This window comes from Amblyraja radiata, chromosome 10 (genome assembly GCF_010909765.2).
Source record: "Amblyraja radiata isolate CabotCenter1 chromosome 10, sAmbRad1.1.pri, whole genome shotgun sequence".
Taxonomy (NCBI): Eukaryota; Metazoa; Chordata; class Chondrichthyes; order Rajiformes; family Rajidae; genus Amblyraja; species Amblyraja radiata.
Genome location: NC_045965.1, coordinates 53049492 through 53064771, shown reverse-complemented (window position 1 = coordinate 53064771; position 15280 = coordinate 53049492). Strand labels below are relative to the sequence as shown.

General features: G+C 37.6%; 1 protein-coding gene across 1 annotated transcript in view; it reads left to right on the top strand.

Annotated features, from left to right (window-relative positions):
• Window positions 1–3282: 3282 nt before the first annotated feature.
• The window catches only part of cfap57 (cilia and flagella associated protein 57), a 46304-nt gene continuing 34306 nt past the window's right edge, over window positions 3283–15280 (top strand). The window contains exons 1-4 of the mRNA XM_033028862.1: window positions 3283–4567; window positions 6727–7040; window positions 8881–9122; window positions 14901–15069. Of these exons, the coding sequence (XP_032884753.1) occupies window positions 4411–4567; window positions 6727–7040; window positions 8881–9122; window positions 14901–15069 (882 nt within the window). The 5' untranslated portion in view covers window positions 3283–4410. The remainder of the gene's footprint in view (window positions 4568–6726; window positions 7041–8880; window positions 9123–14900; window positions 15070–15280) is intronic.

Sequence of the window (15280 nt, the reverse complement as noted above, 5' to 3'; positions counted from 1 at the left end):
GCGGTGAGACGTCCTCGTCGGAGGTGTCGGACATTACCTGCTGGTTTGTCTTCCGCGTTGATTTACTTCCAGCCCGCTGCTCAGGCTGCGCTAGCGGGACTGGGCTCGGCTCGGTGTCAGGAATAGCGGACTGCAGGGTGTGCGGTCCTGCCGCCTCTCGCCCCCCACTGATGGAACGCTCCTCTGTTGGAGTCGAACGGGGGGGCGGTCTTTTTTGCTTGCCTTGTTTTGCTCATGTTTCCAGTTGTCTCGACCTGGTGAGACAAAGCAAAGCAACTGTTTTCGAAATACAACCTCAGAATAAACTTACCTGACGGTCCATCTTTTTTAGGCTGTAGCGGGAGCGCCCTGTACTCCCGTTCGTCGCTGTTGCACTGCGTGAACGCTCATGTCGCGCATGCGTGCTGGACGGGTTCTTCACGTAGTCACTCACGTGACTCCGAAGTAAAATTATAGGTGAGTGAAATGTCGGGGTAATGCATTCTGAATGAGTGGAGGTATTTTGAGTATGAATTACCTAGTCTGTAATTGATGCCACCACAGTCTAAAACTCCAGGACGTAGGTTTAAGGTGAGAGTGGAAAGATTTCAAAGGGACCCGAGAGGCAACTTTCTCACTCAGAGGGCGGTGTGTAAATAGAACCAGTTGCCAAATGATGTGGGAGAGTCAAGGACAATCATGACATTCAAGACACTCAGACATGTACACAAAAAGGAATAGGAATATGTTACTTGCCAGGACATGGGCCAGAAACAGGCAAGTGGGACGAGTTAGATTATGCAATTTGGGCAGCATAGGTGAGTTGTGTAGATGGGCCTGTTCCCATATTGTGACTATATGACACCATGAGTGACAAATACAGAACAATAAACTGAAAATATGTGACTTACTGTTTCACCTGGTAAGAATATTTGGGGTCTGGCGGTGGAAAGGGAATGGAGGACAAGATTGAATAGTGGATCTTTTATGCTTCCAACGGAGTCTAGGAAGGGGTCAGGGTGATTGGTGTGAATAGCAATGTACAGGCAACATTAAGTGACTGCATCTACACATTGCTAAAATGAGGGGAGAATATATATATATGTTGGGAGAATTCGATATTGTCTTTAAAGGTAGACACAAAATGCTGGAGTAACTCACCAGGAGAGGCAGCATCCTGGAGAGAAGGAATGGGTGATGTTTTGGGGTTGATACCCTTCAGACTGAAAGGTGGTGGGGGTGCTCCTGATCCTTCTGGAGACTTGATAAAAGTATATAAAATTAGGAGGCATTGATGGGGTAGGCAGTCAACCTCTCTCTCAGGGTGGAAATGTCCAACACTAGAGGGCATAACATCAAGGCAAGAAGGGGAACGTTTAATGGGGAGATCCATGGTATTAGGAGAATGTCGTTTTGTTACGCATGTGAGCTCTCCACGTCCTTCAAGCTCAAAGCTTCTCATAAGAAAAATCTTCATAACAGTCTTTTGATTAATAGTTTCTTTATTGTTGAAGAAAAACAGTAAGATATCCATCCAACCTTCTTCTTTGCTTGTACATTTTAAACTTCGTCAAACTTCAGCTTATCGCTTAGAAACGTTAGAAAACTTCTCATGGTCAAAAGCTAAACTCTCAGCCATCGTCCTCCGAACTAAACTAACTCCCTAACAGCTTCTGCGCAAGAAGCCCAGCAGCAAACACACCACCGACTACGTAATAAATCCCACCCACATAATTACAGGCAGACTAAAATTTAAAGACAAATGCCATAATTAATGACATACAAAATAAAGCCAAATGGCCACTACAGACAATAGGTGCACGAGTAGGCTATTCGGCCCTTCAAGCCAGCACCGCAATTCAATGTGATCATGGCTGACCATCCCCAATCAGTACCCCGTTCCTGCCTTCTCCCCATATCCCCTGACTCTCCTATCTTTAAGACCCCTATCTAGCTCTCTCTTGAAAGTATCCAGAGAACCGGCCTCCACTGCCCTCTGAGACAGAGAATTCCACAGCCTCATATACTCTCCGTGAGAGAAAGTGTTTCCTCGTCTCTGTTCTAAATGGCTTACCCCTTATTCTTAAACAGTAGTCCCTGGTTCTGGATTCCCCCAACATCGGGAACATGTTTCCTGCCTCTAGCGCGTCCAAACCCTTAATAATCTTATTTGTTTCAATAAGATTCCCTCTCATCCTTCTAAACTCCAGAGTATACAAGCCCAGCTGCTCCATTCTCTCAGCATATGAAAGTCCCGCCATCCCGGGAATTAACCTTGTAAACCTATACTGCACTCCCTCAATAGCAAGAATATCCTTCCTCAAATTAGGGGACCAAAACTGCACACAATACTCCAGGTGTGGTCTCACAAGGGCCCTATACAACTGCAGAAGGACCTGTTTGCTCCTATACTCAACTTCTCTTGTTATAAAGGCGAACATGCCATTCACTTTCTTCACTGCCAGGTAACATCCCCTCTCTCCTCATCTACCCAGGTCCTCACATGCACACCATTCTTTCTACTCTCCCCGCTCCCATCACCTAGTTCATTTCTATTTCTCCACCCTCTCCTCCTTCTGCTGACTACCCTCTCCAAGTCCCCTATTTCCCTACTCCCCCGTTTCCATCACGTCCAATCATTCCCACTGGTTCTACATTGCACCTCTACCTTAATTCCTTATCAGATTCTAGCATCAACAACGCTTTGTATTCTCCATTTACCACCTCCAAGCCTTGGTCATTATCCTCATCCTTCTCCACCCTCCACCCCAACCCCGCATGGGATACCCCCATCTGAACCCCTCCTCACCATGATCAAATTCTCTCACTTGCCAGCTCCTGCCTCACTCCTTCCTCTCCTCTCTCTTCTATTTTTCCAGCTCTCCTCCTCAAGACTATTCCAGTCTTGAAGAAGGGTTCCGACCTGAGAATGTCAGTCCTTTCCCTCCACAGATGCTGCCTGACCCGCTGAGCTCCTCCAGCGCCTTGCATTTGGCTTAAGGCCTCAGCATCTGCATCATGTGTCTTGTGCCTCCATCAGAAGCAGCATGTGAACAGGTGGGACCAAAATACTAGAGCTATCGGATCTTTGGGTGGGACTGTTTCCATGATCAAAGGTTTTCCTGCCACCTGATGCTCACCGGTGGAAGAGTCAGAGCAGAGCAGTGTCTGGGTGAAATGTGTCCTTGTGTTAGATTCCCACCACCATCGCCTCCTCGCACAGTCTGAACTACAATTCCCAGAGTCCCGGGCGAGCTGCGGCAGGCCTTTTCCGGTGAGGCGGAGAGGGGACTTCCGGCCGGTATCCATGGTAACGGCGTTATTTACCGGAGCAGAGAAGCAGTGGCAGTGCTGAAGTTAGACTGAGTGTGTTAGAAGAAAAAACAGAGAGAGAGAGAGAGCGAGGGGGAGAGAGAGACACGGGAGTGTGATCAGGAGAAATAGAGTGTGATAAGGAGAAAGAGAGTGTGAGAGAGACGGGGGAGTTCGAAAAGCGACTATTGCTGAGAGAGACACAGTCAGAGACAGAGAATTATAGTGTGTGATAGAGGTGGAGAGATACAGAAGGGAGAGAGGAGTGCGATAGACAGAGTTAGATACAGTGTTGGATGTGTAGAGAATAATAAAGCAAACGAATGAAACCTGATTAAAAGTGTGAGAATTAGAAAGAGGGAAAGGATTTAAGAGAGAAATTAGGTAACAGTGAGAGAGGAGTGGGAGAAAGTGTGATACAGGGATACATTGAAAAATATATTTTTATAGACAAAGAAAGAGATAGGAAGAAGAAGAAAGTGATATTCAGAATTGGACTGAGAGCAACGATAGAGATTATAATTGATTGAGATAGAGACAGGGGTGTGTGATAGGATATTATAGACAGCAAGAAAGTAACAGAGAGGAGAAAGTGTAAAAAGGACTGCCACGGACAGGGTGTGTGTGAGATAGAGAGAATGCATTGAAATAGTTGTGCTGTAGAGATAAATAGAGAGCAAGTTAGAGGGTCAGAGGATGTTGAGGGAGCATTGCAGTAGATGAGGGTTTTTGTGAGAGCACGCTAAATTTTAGGCATAGACGTCCTTAAAACAAGGCAACGTTGTTTGAGCGAGATTGTGTGCCTCAGAAAGAAGTGGAGATTATACTAAAGAATTTATGACAGGTAGAAGATATATGAGAGGTTATGTGAAAAAGATGTAGAGCATAATAGGGATGATAACTAGAAAGGCATAGAGTATGTAACAAAAAGCAACTGTTTATCAGGAAAGTGTAAGAGCATTAGATATACAGTGATGAAAGAGTAAATACAACAAAATGTACAGCAGAGAAAAGAAAGATAAAGTGCATTAGGGACATGTTGATATAGATTATTTGAATATTAAAAGTACAGCTGAAGAAAGCAATATTAAAAGAGAGAGATTTATCTAATTGTCCACCATGACAACGCCAATAGTTCAGGCCCATCATATCTTTGGGTTTCATGGCTCTGTTGCCAATAGTGTTTTATATTTTGATGATCAAAGCATTATTTATCCTTCTGGGAGTGGCTGTGTGCGTTACAACGTTGACCAAAAATGGCAGAAATTCGTCACAGGTAAGAGGCTTTTTTTGCACTCAGGAACATTTGGATTCTTAAGGGCAGGAGACTGGGCCCTTCCTTCAATTACACCTGCACATTTATTGCAATTCCCAATAGTTATATCAGATAACTACAAACTCATATATTGCTTATTTGTAGAGGAAATTGAGTTTAGAACAGCCCAAAGGCATTTTCATGCACAAATATAATTTATATATGGAAATATTATAGACTTTTGGAAATATTCTGTTGTTAAAAATAGTTATCAAATAACCGGATTTTCAGTGGCACATTAGAAGAATTTGATAGGTTGAATATCATGATAGTATTCATGCCTTCTATATTCTGTTGTGCTGAAGCAAAGCAAGAATTTAATTGTCCTATCTGGGACACATGACAATAAACTTTCTTGAATCTTGAATCTCAAATCTTGAATTTTTGGTTCCAATTATGAACATTTAGATTTAGCTAATTGAAAAAAACCAAAAAAACAATATTCATCCACTCCAAAAGGAAGACAGTGTTTAATGAAAAAGTCAACATGCATTTTTGCCTCACTTATCTTCAGTTAAAGATCATTTTGGTGAGTTCCAACATTTATTCTGAACTATATTCTATTTCAAACCTTAAGCTAACATCCTTCAGACATTTTTGAAGAAAGACTTTTGATTTCCAATGCTGTGCACATAGTGGAAAAAAAATATAGGCATTAAATTGAACAGTAGGAGTTAATCTTTGAATAAAATTACATGATATTTATCTAGAATATGTGTTTCAGCATATTGCTTCAGCCACCTTGAAACAAACTTGTCACCAGGTAGCATATTATCATGGCAAAAGTCAATAAGGTATGCCACTGGCACAAATGTAATTGAGTAAGAGCACTATTAAAGTTTGTAGCTGCCATAACCATTCAAGGGCAGTTGAAAAATTCCCTTCAATAACATGGCCAATTACAAAAAAAGACAACAAATGCTGGAAGACCTGAGAAAGTCAGGCAGCATCTGTAGAAAAAAGAAATAGTCGACTCAGTGTGAATTCTGACAAAGGGTCACAGACCTGAAATGCAAAAAGTTTCTCTTTCTACAGATCTAGCGTGACTTGTGGAGAAAGACCAGCATTTTTGTTTCAGATTACTAGCATTTAGTTTTATTTTGATTTTCATGGCCAATTAATTTCTGGCAAAATACTATTGAGCTTGACATTAAAGTACATACATATTGCAAACTGGACAAAAGTATTTACATTAATCCTGCAATGACTTTGCTGAAAAGATTTGCTAAATGTTGGCAATGGGTAATATTTATTTACAAGTACTGGTAGAAATTATCTCGAAAATGACAAAAGAGCCACAATTCCTATAGGGCTTCCTAAGTAAACAAATGATTTGGCATTTAAAAAAAAAATTCTAAACATACACCATGACCATCTGAACTTTGATTTGCAACCATGCTCTGTGCATTTAAAACACGGGGTTAGGTGAAAGAATGTCATTTAAGGAAAAAAATCTTCATTTCTGTTTCTTCCTATAGTCCAAACTTTCCTTACAATTGAACTTGTCGCTCTCACAAAGTCAACCATAGCAGCTGAGATGACTCACTTGTACATTGGAAGAAGCTTACCTCAGTATACCTGAGCATGAAATAAAAACAGAAAGTGCTTGAAACACTCACTCAGCAGGTCATGCAGCATTCGATGATGTGACTTCGAGCTCAAATTTTGCCTGTTTCACTTTCCACAGATGCTGCCTGATCTGCTGAGTATTTCCAGCAATTTTGTTTCAATTTTAGATTTCCAGATTCTGCATTTTTGTTCTGATTTTCATCACGTGAGCTTGATCTAGATCTGTGTGGGACCACATGCATCAAATTATATTTTTCACTCTAGCTCACTACTTGTCAGGGGTTATGGGGAGAAGGCAGGAGAACGGGGTGTAGAGGGAAAGATAGATCAGCCATGATTGAATGGCAGAGTAGACTTGATGGGCTGAATGGCCTAATTCTGCTCCTATCACTTATGAACATAAACTTATGAACTACTGTACTTTCTGACTCTTAGTCCTGCATTCCTTTTCAAGAGAGAAAATGTAAAATGTTATTTCTGATGTGGCCAATTCATATCATACTTCTTCAATGTTTGAAATGTTAACCAATAATCTGTATTACATTGAACAGGTTCAGAGAAAAGCCAAGAAATACTGGCTCTTGCCTTAAGTCCCAATCGACGATATCTAGCCATTTCTGAAAAAGGAGAAAAAGCCACCGTGAGCATTTATGATATACAGCATGAACAAAGTAGAAAGAGGAAGTCACTTAGTGTGAATGATCTACAAGCCCAAGAGTTCGTCAGTATTGCCTTCTCACCAGACTCCAAATACCTGGTTGTACAGTCTGGACAACCAGATTGGACACTTATCTACTGGTTATGGAAGAAACAAAAAATCATGGGTGTCATGAAAACTACTACCAATGCAAACCGAATTTACCAGGTAATTTTTACAAATTCCAAACAGCAGCTTGTGATACCATATTTAAAAAAAAAAAAAAAATTGAGAAAAGTGACAACTAAGTTCAAGCAAAAATGTTTCTAACTTGCAAAAATATGCATCTATTCCTGGTATCCCAATCTACCTCATTGCGGTCCTTGCACATTTTTAAAATCTGCACTTTCTGAGTAGTGGTAACAATATAGTCTACACTCTTGCTTCCTTTCTCTTTAGCACTACGTGTTGTACTCACGTATGGGCATCATTGCTCTCATGTGTGGTATGACTTGTTTGGATAATGCCCAAACACTACATCTTGCCACACATGATAATAATAATAATAAACCAAACCAAATCAAATCAAACCAAATCGAACTATAAAATAATCATAGTCATGCATAATTTGGTTTCATGAAACACTGCTGAAAGTTACAAAGTAGAAAGGAAGATTCAAAAAAGTGCAAAATATTACAATTTTCAATGTAACCTGTGACACAAAATGTTTCTGAGTATATGACTTTTAATTCGATTTCCAACAATCTAAAGTTGTCTATATTTGTATATCCTGAAAAATGCCCCATATGACTATTTTCTCATACAGTAACTGTAATAACTATTAATGAGACACAAGTGGTTGCATACTTTAATTTAAATAAACCTGGGAATATTAGCCTGGGATTTCAGTGTGATTATTACAATGTCATAATTGAGACACCTGAAAACCTTTTATTTTTCCTGAGATGAATCCATCACCTAGGCCTAGGTGAGGTGATGAGTTGCATTAGAAAATAATAGCATTAGAAAAACAGGGTCCCTCTGCCACTGTGAGGCCTTATAGGAATATCCTTAAATATCCTAAAATATTTGCACAAGCCAGTGGTTTTATTATGATGGCATGTGTACCAGCACTTTTTTGTCTACATAATAAGCACTGCCACAGGCCAAAATGACACAAAGTGCTGGAGCAACACAGCAGGTCTGGCAGCATCTCTGGAGTACATGGATAGGTGATGTTTCAGGTCGACATCCTACCTCAGAAGAAGGGTCTCATCCCGAAACATCACCTATCCATGTCCTCCAGAGATGCTGCCAGACCTGCTGAGTTAATACTGTACTTTATGTTTAAGAAAGAACTGCAGATGCTGGAAAAATCAAAGGTAGACAAAAATGCTGGAGAAACTCAGCGGGTGAGGCAGCATCTATGGAATGAAGATGACGTTTCGGGTCGGGACCCTTCTTCAGAGATGAAGAACCCTTCTTTATGTCTTTTTGTGTATTAACCAGCATCTGCAGGTCCTTATTTCCACATACTGGCACAGGCCACTTTTCTCACTAAACATTGGAGCCTCCTCATTCCACAGATGCACTGGCTTAACGAATGTATTCAACAATCTTACACAGCTGTGCTTTCATTATTAACGTGTTTCTGAATGATCACAGTTTGTAGTGTGCCAGTGGACCTGTGATATGCAACTCACTCATAGGTGTACCTGCAACCCAATTAGTTACTTTTCACTACTGCCTGACTCAGATCCGTTGAAAATTAAGGAGGATGCAATGCAATGCTTTATTTTGTGAAGTATCTGATAATACTTCTTTCTACCTATTCCTATTCTGCCTTCTAAATTGAAAGATATTCTTCATATTTTATCTTCAAGGGTTGAATGTATTCTGGCAAGAATTAGAAATATATGGTGTGATGTGGAACACTAATAACATCTATTATAGTTTTCACCCGTGCAAGCATGAAATGTCATATAGCCTATTAGTGTATCATGATGTGAAAATGTGACTGCAGAACTGTACTGTAAACACTGATTAGTAATTCTCTTTTTGGGTTTAGGTCAGTTTTAACCCTCAGGATAATGCACAGATCTGTGTGGTTGGGGATGGTGTTTTAAAACTGTTGCGATTTGCTGATGGAAATCTCAAACAAACAAATTTCCAAAAGTTAGAGTTGCAAAACTTTCTTACACATGCTTGGATGTCTGAAGATCGCATCATTGTTGGCACTGATTTGGGAAAACTTTACCTGTTTGAGTTGGCAGAACTGCGCTGGGAGTACAAAATAACATTAGACCACAGGTACAGTTGGAATGGATCACCCCCTAACCTGCTCTTACTGTTTTCTCAAAATGTATGTTCTATGTTACTGATCCTATTTAAATATTTAGAAATTCTGAGAAACTTCCAGTTCTAGCATTTAAGGAACTTAATGAAAGGAATGACATTTTTGTAGGAAATATTATTAAAAATATTAACACCTTAAATAAGTCAATGAAAATGAGAAAAATGTTTAATAATATGTAGATCCTTGAGATCGTGTGCATTCTTGGGCCAAGGCTCTGCAGTTTTCAACCCTGTAATTTAAACTGGATGGTTTAACCAAGCTAACATTATCTTTGTTTCAAACATAACTTTATTTAAGATCATTTATGGTCAAATGAGTGAATGCACTGTGTATTAATATTTGCCTGCTACTAACTATAGAATATGTATCTCTCATCAAGATAATTGATAGTTTTTATTTAGTTTAGTTTAGTTTATTGTCATGTTTACTGAGGTACAGTGAAAAGCTTTTATTGTGTGCTAACCAGACAGCGGAAAGATAATACATGAATACAATCGGGCCATTCCACAACGTACAGATACATGATAAATGGGGAATAACGTGAATAACGTTCAGTGCAAGATAAAGTCTAGTAAAGTCCGATCAAAGAAAGTCTGAGGGTCTTCAATAATGTAGATAGTAGCTCAGGACTGCTCTCAAGTGGTTGGTACGATGGTTCAGTTGCCTGATAACAGCTGGGAAGAAACTGTCCCTGAATGTGGAGGTGAGCGCTTGCACACTTCTATACCTCTTGCTCGATGGGAGAGGGGAAAAGAGGGAGTGGCCGGGGTGCGGCTCATGCTAGATTATGCCTGTGGCCTTGCCGAGGCAGCATGAGGTGCATACGGAATCAATGGAAGAGAGGTTGGTTTGTGTAATGGTCTGGGCTGCGTCCACAATTCTCTGCAATTTCTTGCCATCTTGGATGGAGTTGTTCCCATACCATGCAGTAATATTGTCCAGGTGATAATGATTAGAAATTAGGTAGATGAGAACTAATTAATAATTGTGGATGGAAATATTTTGTTCAACCATTACTATGTTACAGTTGTACAAGTCATTGGTGAGGCTGCTTTGGAGTAGTGTGTTTAATTTTGGTCACCCTGCTAAAGGTAGGATGTTGTTAAGCTGGAATGAGTGCAAGGATGTTGCCAGGTCTTAAGAGTCTGAGCTATAGGGAGAGGTTGGGCAAGCTAGAAATGTACTCCTTGGAACAGAAGGATGAGGGGTGATCTTATACAGGTTTATAAGATCATGAGGGGAATAGGCAGGATGAATGCACAGAGCCTTTTAACCAGAGTAGGATCTGGATAAAGTGGATGTGGAGTGGATGTTTCCACTAGTGGGAGAGTCTAGGACCAGAGTTCGTGGCTTCAGAATTGAAGGACGTTCCTTTAGGATGGAGATGAGGAGGAATTTATTTAGTCAAGAGTGGTGAATCTGTGGAATTCATTGTCACAGGAGGCTGTGGAAGCCAAGTCAATGGATATTTTTAAGGCAGAGATAGATAGATTCTTGATTAGCACTTGATTAATAGGAACCTAAAGGCAACTTTTTCACACAGAGGGTGATAGGTATATGGAATGAGCTGCCAGAGGAGATAGTTGAGGCAAGTACTATAATGGCATTTAAAAGACATTTGGACAGGTACATAGATAGAAAAGGTTTAGAGGGATATGACCCATGCATGCAGGTGGAACTAGTGTAGATGGGGCATCTTGATCAGCATGGGCAAGTTGGACTGAAAGGCCTGTTTCTCTGCTGTATGTACCCATGACTCTAACATCAGATCGTGTTTTCAATGACCATCATTAGGTTTGAAAATGGTACAATTTCCATTGAGACTTAGACTCCATGGATAGAATTCACTGGTGTTTGAGGCAAATCTAATATTTGCACATGGATCATTGAATGTGAAATTATATTTGATGCTTGCAATAACTGAAGAGTAGTGTATAATTAGAAATAGCAATTAATTCAGTATAAATATAGTTTGTAGATGAGCTTGTATTAATGTTAACTGAGAACATGTCAAGCTTTTGAAATTAGCACATGTGTTTAAGGAATATTTTTTTTTTTTTTTTTTTTTTGAAAAAAGATTAGAATAAGAAAAAGAAGTTAGATAGTAAAGGATAGAAAGATGTGAAATATATAGTGTGTGAAAAAAGAAAACGAGTAAATGAAGAAAGTTGAGAGAGAGAATAGAGAGAAGAAAAGAAAAAAAGAGGAGATCATTATTTATAGTCTTGACCAACCCTCGTCCAGTCCTGAAACAGTTATTTTTTACAATTGTGTTGCACCATATGATTCCAAAAAAACGACGAATGGAGACCAACTCGTTATGAATTGGTCTGATTTATCCATTAGGAGGAATCGCATTTCCTCAAGATGAGCGGTGTCCAACATACTTGCAATCCACATTTTAAGCGTTGGTATTGATGTACCCTTCCAAAATTTAAGAATTAATTTTTTTGCTATTATTAAACCATAGTTAAGGAATAGATTTTGAGATGTGTTCAATTTATTCCCATCTTCCATTACGCCAAATATAATCATTTCAGTATTAGGTTCCATTCTTGTCTTGAATAATTTTGTAAATATTTCAAAAATATCATTCCAAAATCTATAAAGTTTTATGCAGGAGACTAAGGAGTGTGTTATAGTTGCCTTTTGGGCTAGACATTTATCACAAGTGGCGGATATATTTGGATAAAATTTGTTCAATCTTGTTTTTGAGTAATATAATCTATGTACAATTTTAAATTGAATTAAATTATGTCTTACATTAATTGAACATTTGTGAATATATATCAGGTATTTTTCCCATTTAACCTTCGTAATTTTTATCATTAGTTCCCGTTCCCACTCTTCTCTAAGTACCTCTGTCGATGGTAGGTCTATATTTAGAATACTATTATATAAATATGATATTAATTTTTGTGAGTCAGCTTCAATATTCATTGCCTCTTCCAATAAGTCAGGAGTTACTTTTTGATATCCTTGTATATATTTTTTCACGAAATCGCAAATCTGAAGATATTTAAAATATTGGTTGTTTTTCAATTTAAATTTTAATTGTAATTGTTGGAATGATAGTAAGTTTCCCATTTCATACATATCCCCGATCCTTCTAATTCCGAGACTTTCCCATTGGTTATATGTCTTATCAATAAGAGATGGTTTAAATAAAGGGTTATTCGCTATTGGCATTAACAGTGATAGATTTCTTAATTTTAAAGATAATTTTATTTGTTTCCAAATTCTTATTGTACCATATATAATTGGGTTCTTCTTATATATTGTGTTATTCAGTTTTTTTGGGGAGAAGAGGATCGTTCCTATATTACTAGGGTGGCAATCCTCCTTCTCCATTTTTATCCATTCTGTCTGTTGGGTAGCACTATCCAACCAATAAATCATATTCTTAATATGCACTGCCCAGTAATAATACATAAAATTCGGAAGTGAAAGTCCCCCGACCTCTTTTGGTTTACATAAGTGTTTTTTTGTGATTCTATGTGATCTATAGTCCCAAATATAATTAGTAATATTAGAGTCTAATTTTAAAAAAAAGTATTTTGGTATATATACCGGTATAGATTGAAATAGGTATAGTAATTGCGGTAGGAAGATCATTTTTATTGCATTTATTCTACCTAATAATGATAAGGGAAGTGTTTTCCAAAATTTAATCAACGTATTAAGTTTATTTAATAAAGGCATGAAATTAGCATTGAATAATGCTTTATATTTTCTAGTAATCTGAATACCCAAATATTTAAATTTTTCTGTTGCGATTTTAAAGGGGAACTTCAGTAAGTGTGTAGGTTCTTGAGGTTTTAATGTCATGATTTCACTTTTATTCCAGTTTATTCTATATCCAGAAAAAGACCCAAATTCCTCTATTAAGTTTAATAAATTTGGTATGCTCGTTTGTGACTTTGTAATATATAAAAGTATATCGTCTGCATATAATGAGATTTTATTCTTTGAGTCTCTGGTATTATAGCCCTGAATATTCGGATGAATTCTTATACTTTCAGCCAGGGGTTCTATCATAAGGGCAAATAGCAGGGGTGATAGTGCACATCCCTGCCTATTACCCCTTGATAGTTGAAATTTTTGAGATAACATGTTATTAGTTAAAATTCTTGCCATCGGTTTATCATATAATAATTTTACCCATCTTATAAAATTCTCTCCCATATTAAATTTTTGTAGTACTTTATATAAGTATTGCCACTCTACCTGATCAAATGCTTTCTCTGCATCCAAAGAAATAATTGATATATCTTCTTCCTCTACTTTATGCGAGTACATTATATTAAACAGACGTCTCAGATTATTAAATGAGTATCTTTTAGGTATAAACCCCGTTTGATCAGGGTTTATCAATTTACTAATATATTTGCTTAATCTTCTTGATAAAATCTTTGCTAAAATTTTCTGATCTGTATTTAAAAGTGATATAGCTCTGTACGAGCCCGGATCTTCTAAATCTTTATCTTTTTTTGGAATAAGTGTAATAGTTGATTCTGTTAGTGTTTCAGGTAGTTTGTTTTCTTTAAAAGCATGGGAGTATAAATTAAATAAATAAGGGGTTGTTATCTCCTGAAATTTTTTATAAAATTCATTATTAAAACCATCTGGTCCCGGTGTCTTACCATTTTTCAGCGATTTTATTGTTTCACCTATTTCTTTGATTGTAATTTGAGCTCCTAATTCCTCTTGTTCCAAAAGGTCCAGTATTGGAAGATTACAATTATCTAGAAATTTTTTTATTTTACTATCTTCTCTTTTAATTTTAGATGTATATAAGTTTTGATAAAATTGGGCAAATCTATTATTAATATCTTTAGGTAGTATTAGTAATTCTCCTTTCTCTGATTTAATTTTGGTTATAGTATTTTCCTTTTCTTGTTTTTTCAATTGGCGAGCTAAAAGCTTATGTGGTTTGTCACCAAACTCAAAATGTTCCTGTTTTGTCATTTGGAATAGTCTTATTACCCTTGCCGATAAAATTCGATTAAGTATAAATTTCAGTAATATTATCTTATTGTGTTTATCTGTCGTGGAATCTTTGGCATTATCCATCTCTAACTGTCTGATTTCTTGTTCTAACAACAATTGTTCTGTCTTATTCTTTTTATTTTGAAAACTTTGATATGAAATTATAATTCCTCTCATAAATGCCTTAAAAGTTTCCCATAATAAAGAAGGCAAAGTACCTGGTATATCATTTGTATCGAAAAAAAGTTCCATTTGTTGTTTTAAATATTGATAGCCTTGCACGTCATTTAAAATATGTGTATTAAACCTCCAAAAAAAATTTTTGCCCGGCATTCCCTCAAATTTTACTGAAAATGTCAACGGGGAGTGATCTGAGATACTACTAATGTGGTATGTTGGGTTGTTTGTATATGGCATTAATTTCATATCCACTAAAAAATAATCAATTCTTGAATAAGTTTTATGCACCGAAGAGTAAAACGAGTATTCCCTTCCAACTGGATTAGCAGATCTCCATACATCTATTATATTCGTATTTTTTATATATGTATTTAGAAGTTCGCTAGTTTTAGATTTTAAATTACTCTATTATTAAGGAATATTTTAAACAATTTTTTGTCAAATTATACATTTTCAATGCTCCATTTTTTCTATTGTGTTTAGATTATCCATTGATTAAGGAATTCTTTTGTAACTATTATTACAGAATAAACTATGGTAATACTGTTTTTCCTGCCCCACAGACTATCTGTCTCCATCAGCCAGATGCCTCCACCTCCACCCCCTCTACCCAAGATAACATCAATAACAATATTTTCCAAAGGGTTCTTGTGCGCTGCTGGGCCTGGCGTAGTGTATATGTTTGAAAGAGCAGAGGAGAAGGATGCTTTTAAGAAAACCAGAGTGATTAGGGTGAGTTCCACATTAAATGTGACAGTTAATGCATAACACAAGTGATTAAAACAACCATTAACTCCAGTACTATATGCATTTTGAGGAATTGGGAGCTGTTTATGCTAGTAGAGTCTACATTTTTGAAGATCACAAAATATCTTTAAAATGAATGAATGAATGAATGAATGAATGAATGAATGAATGAATGAATGAATGCATCAATGAATGA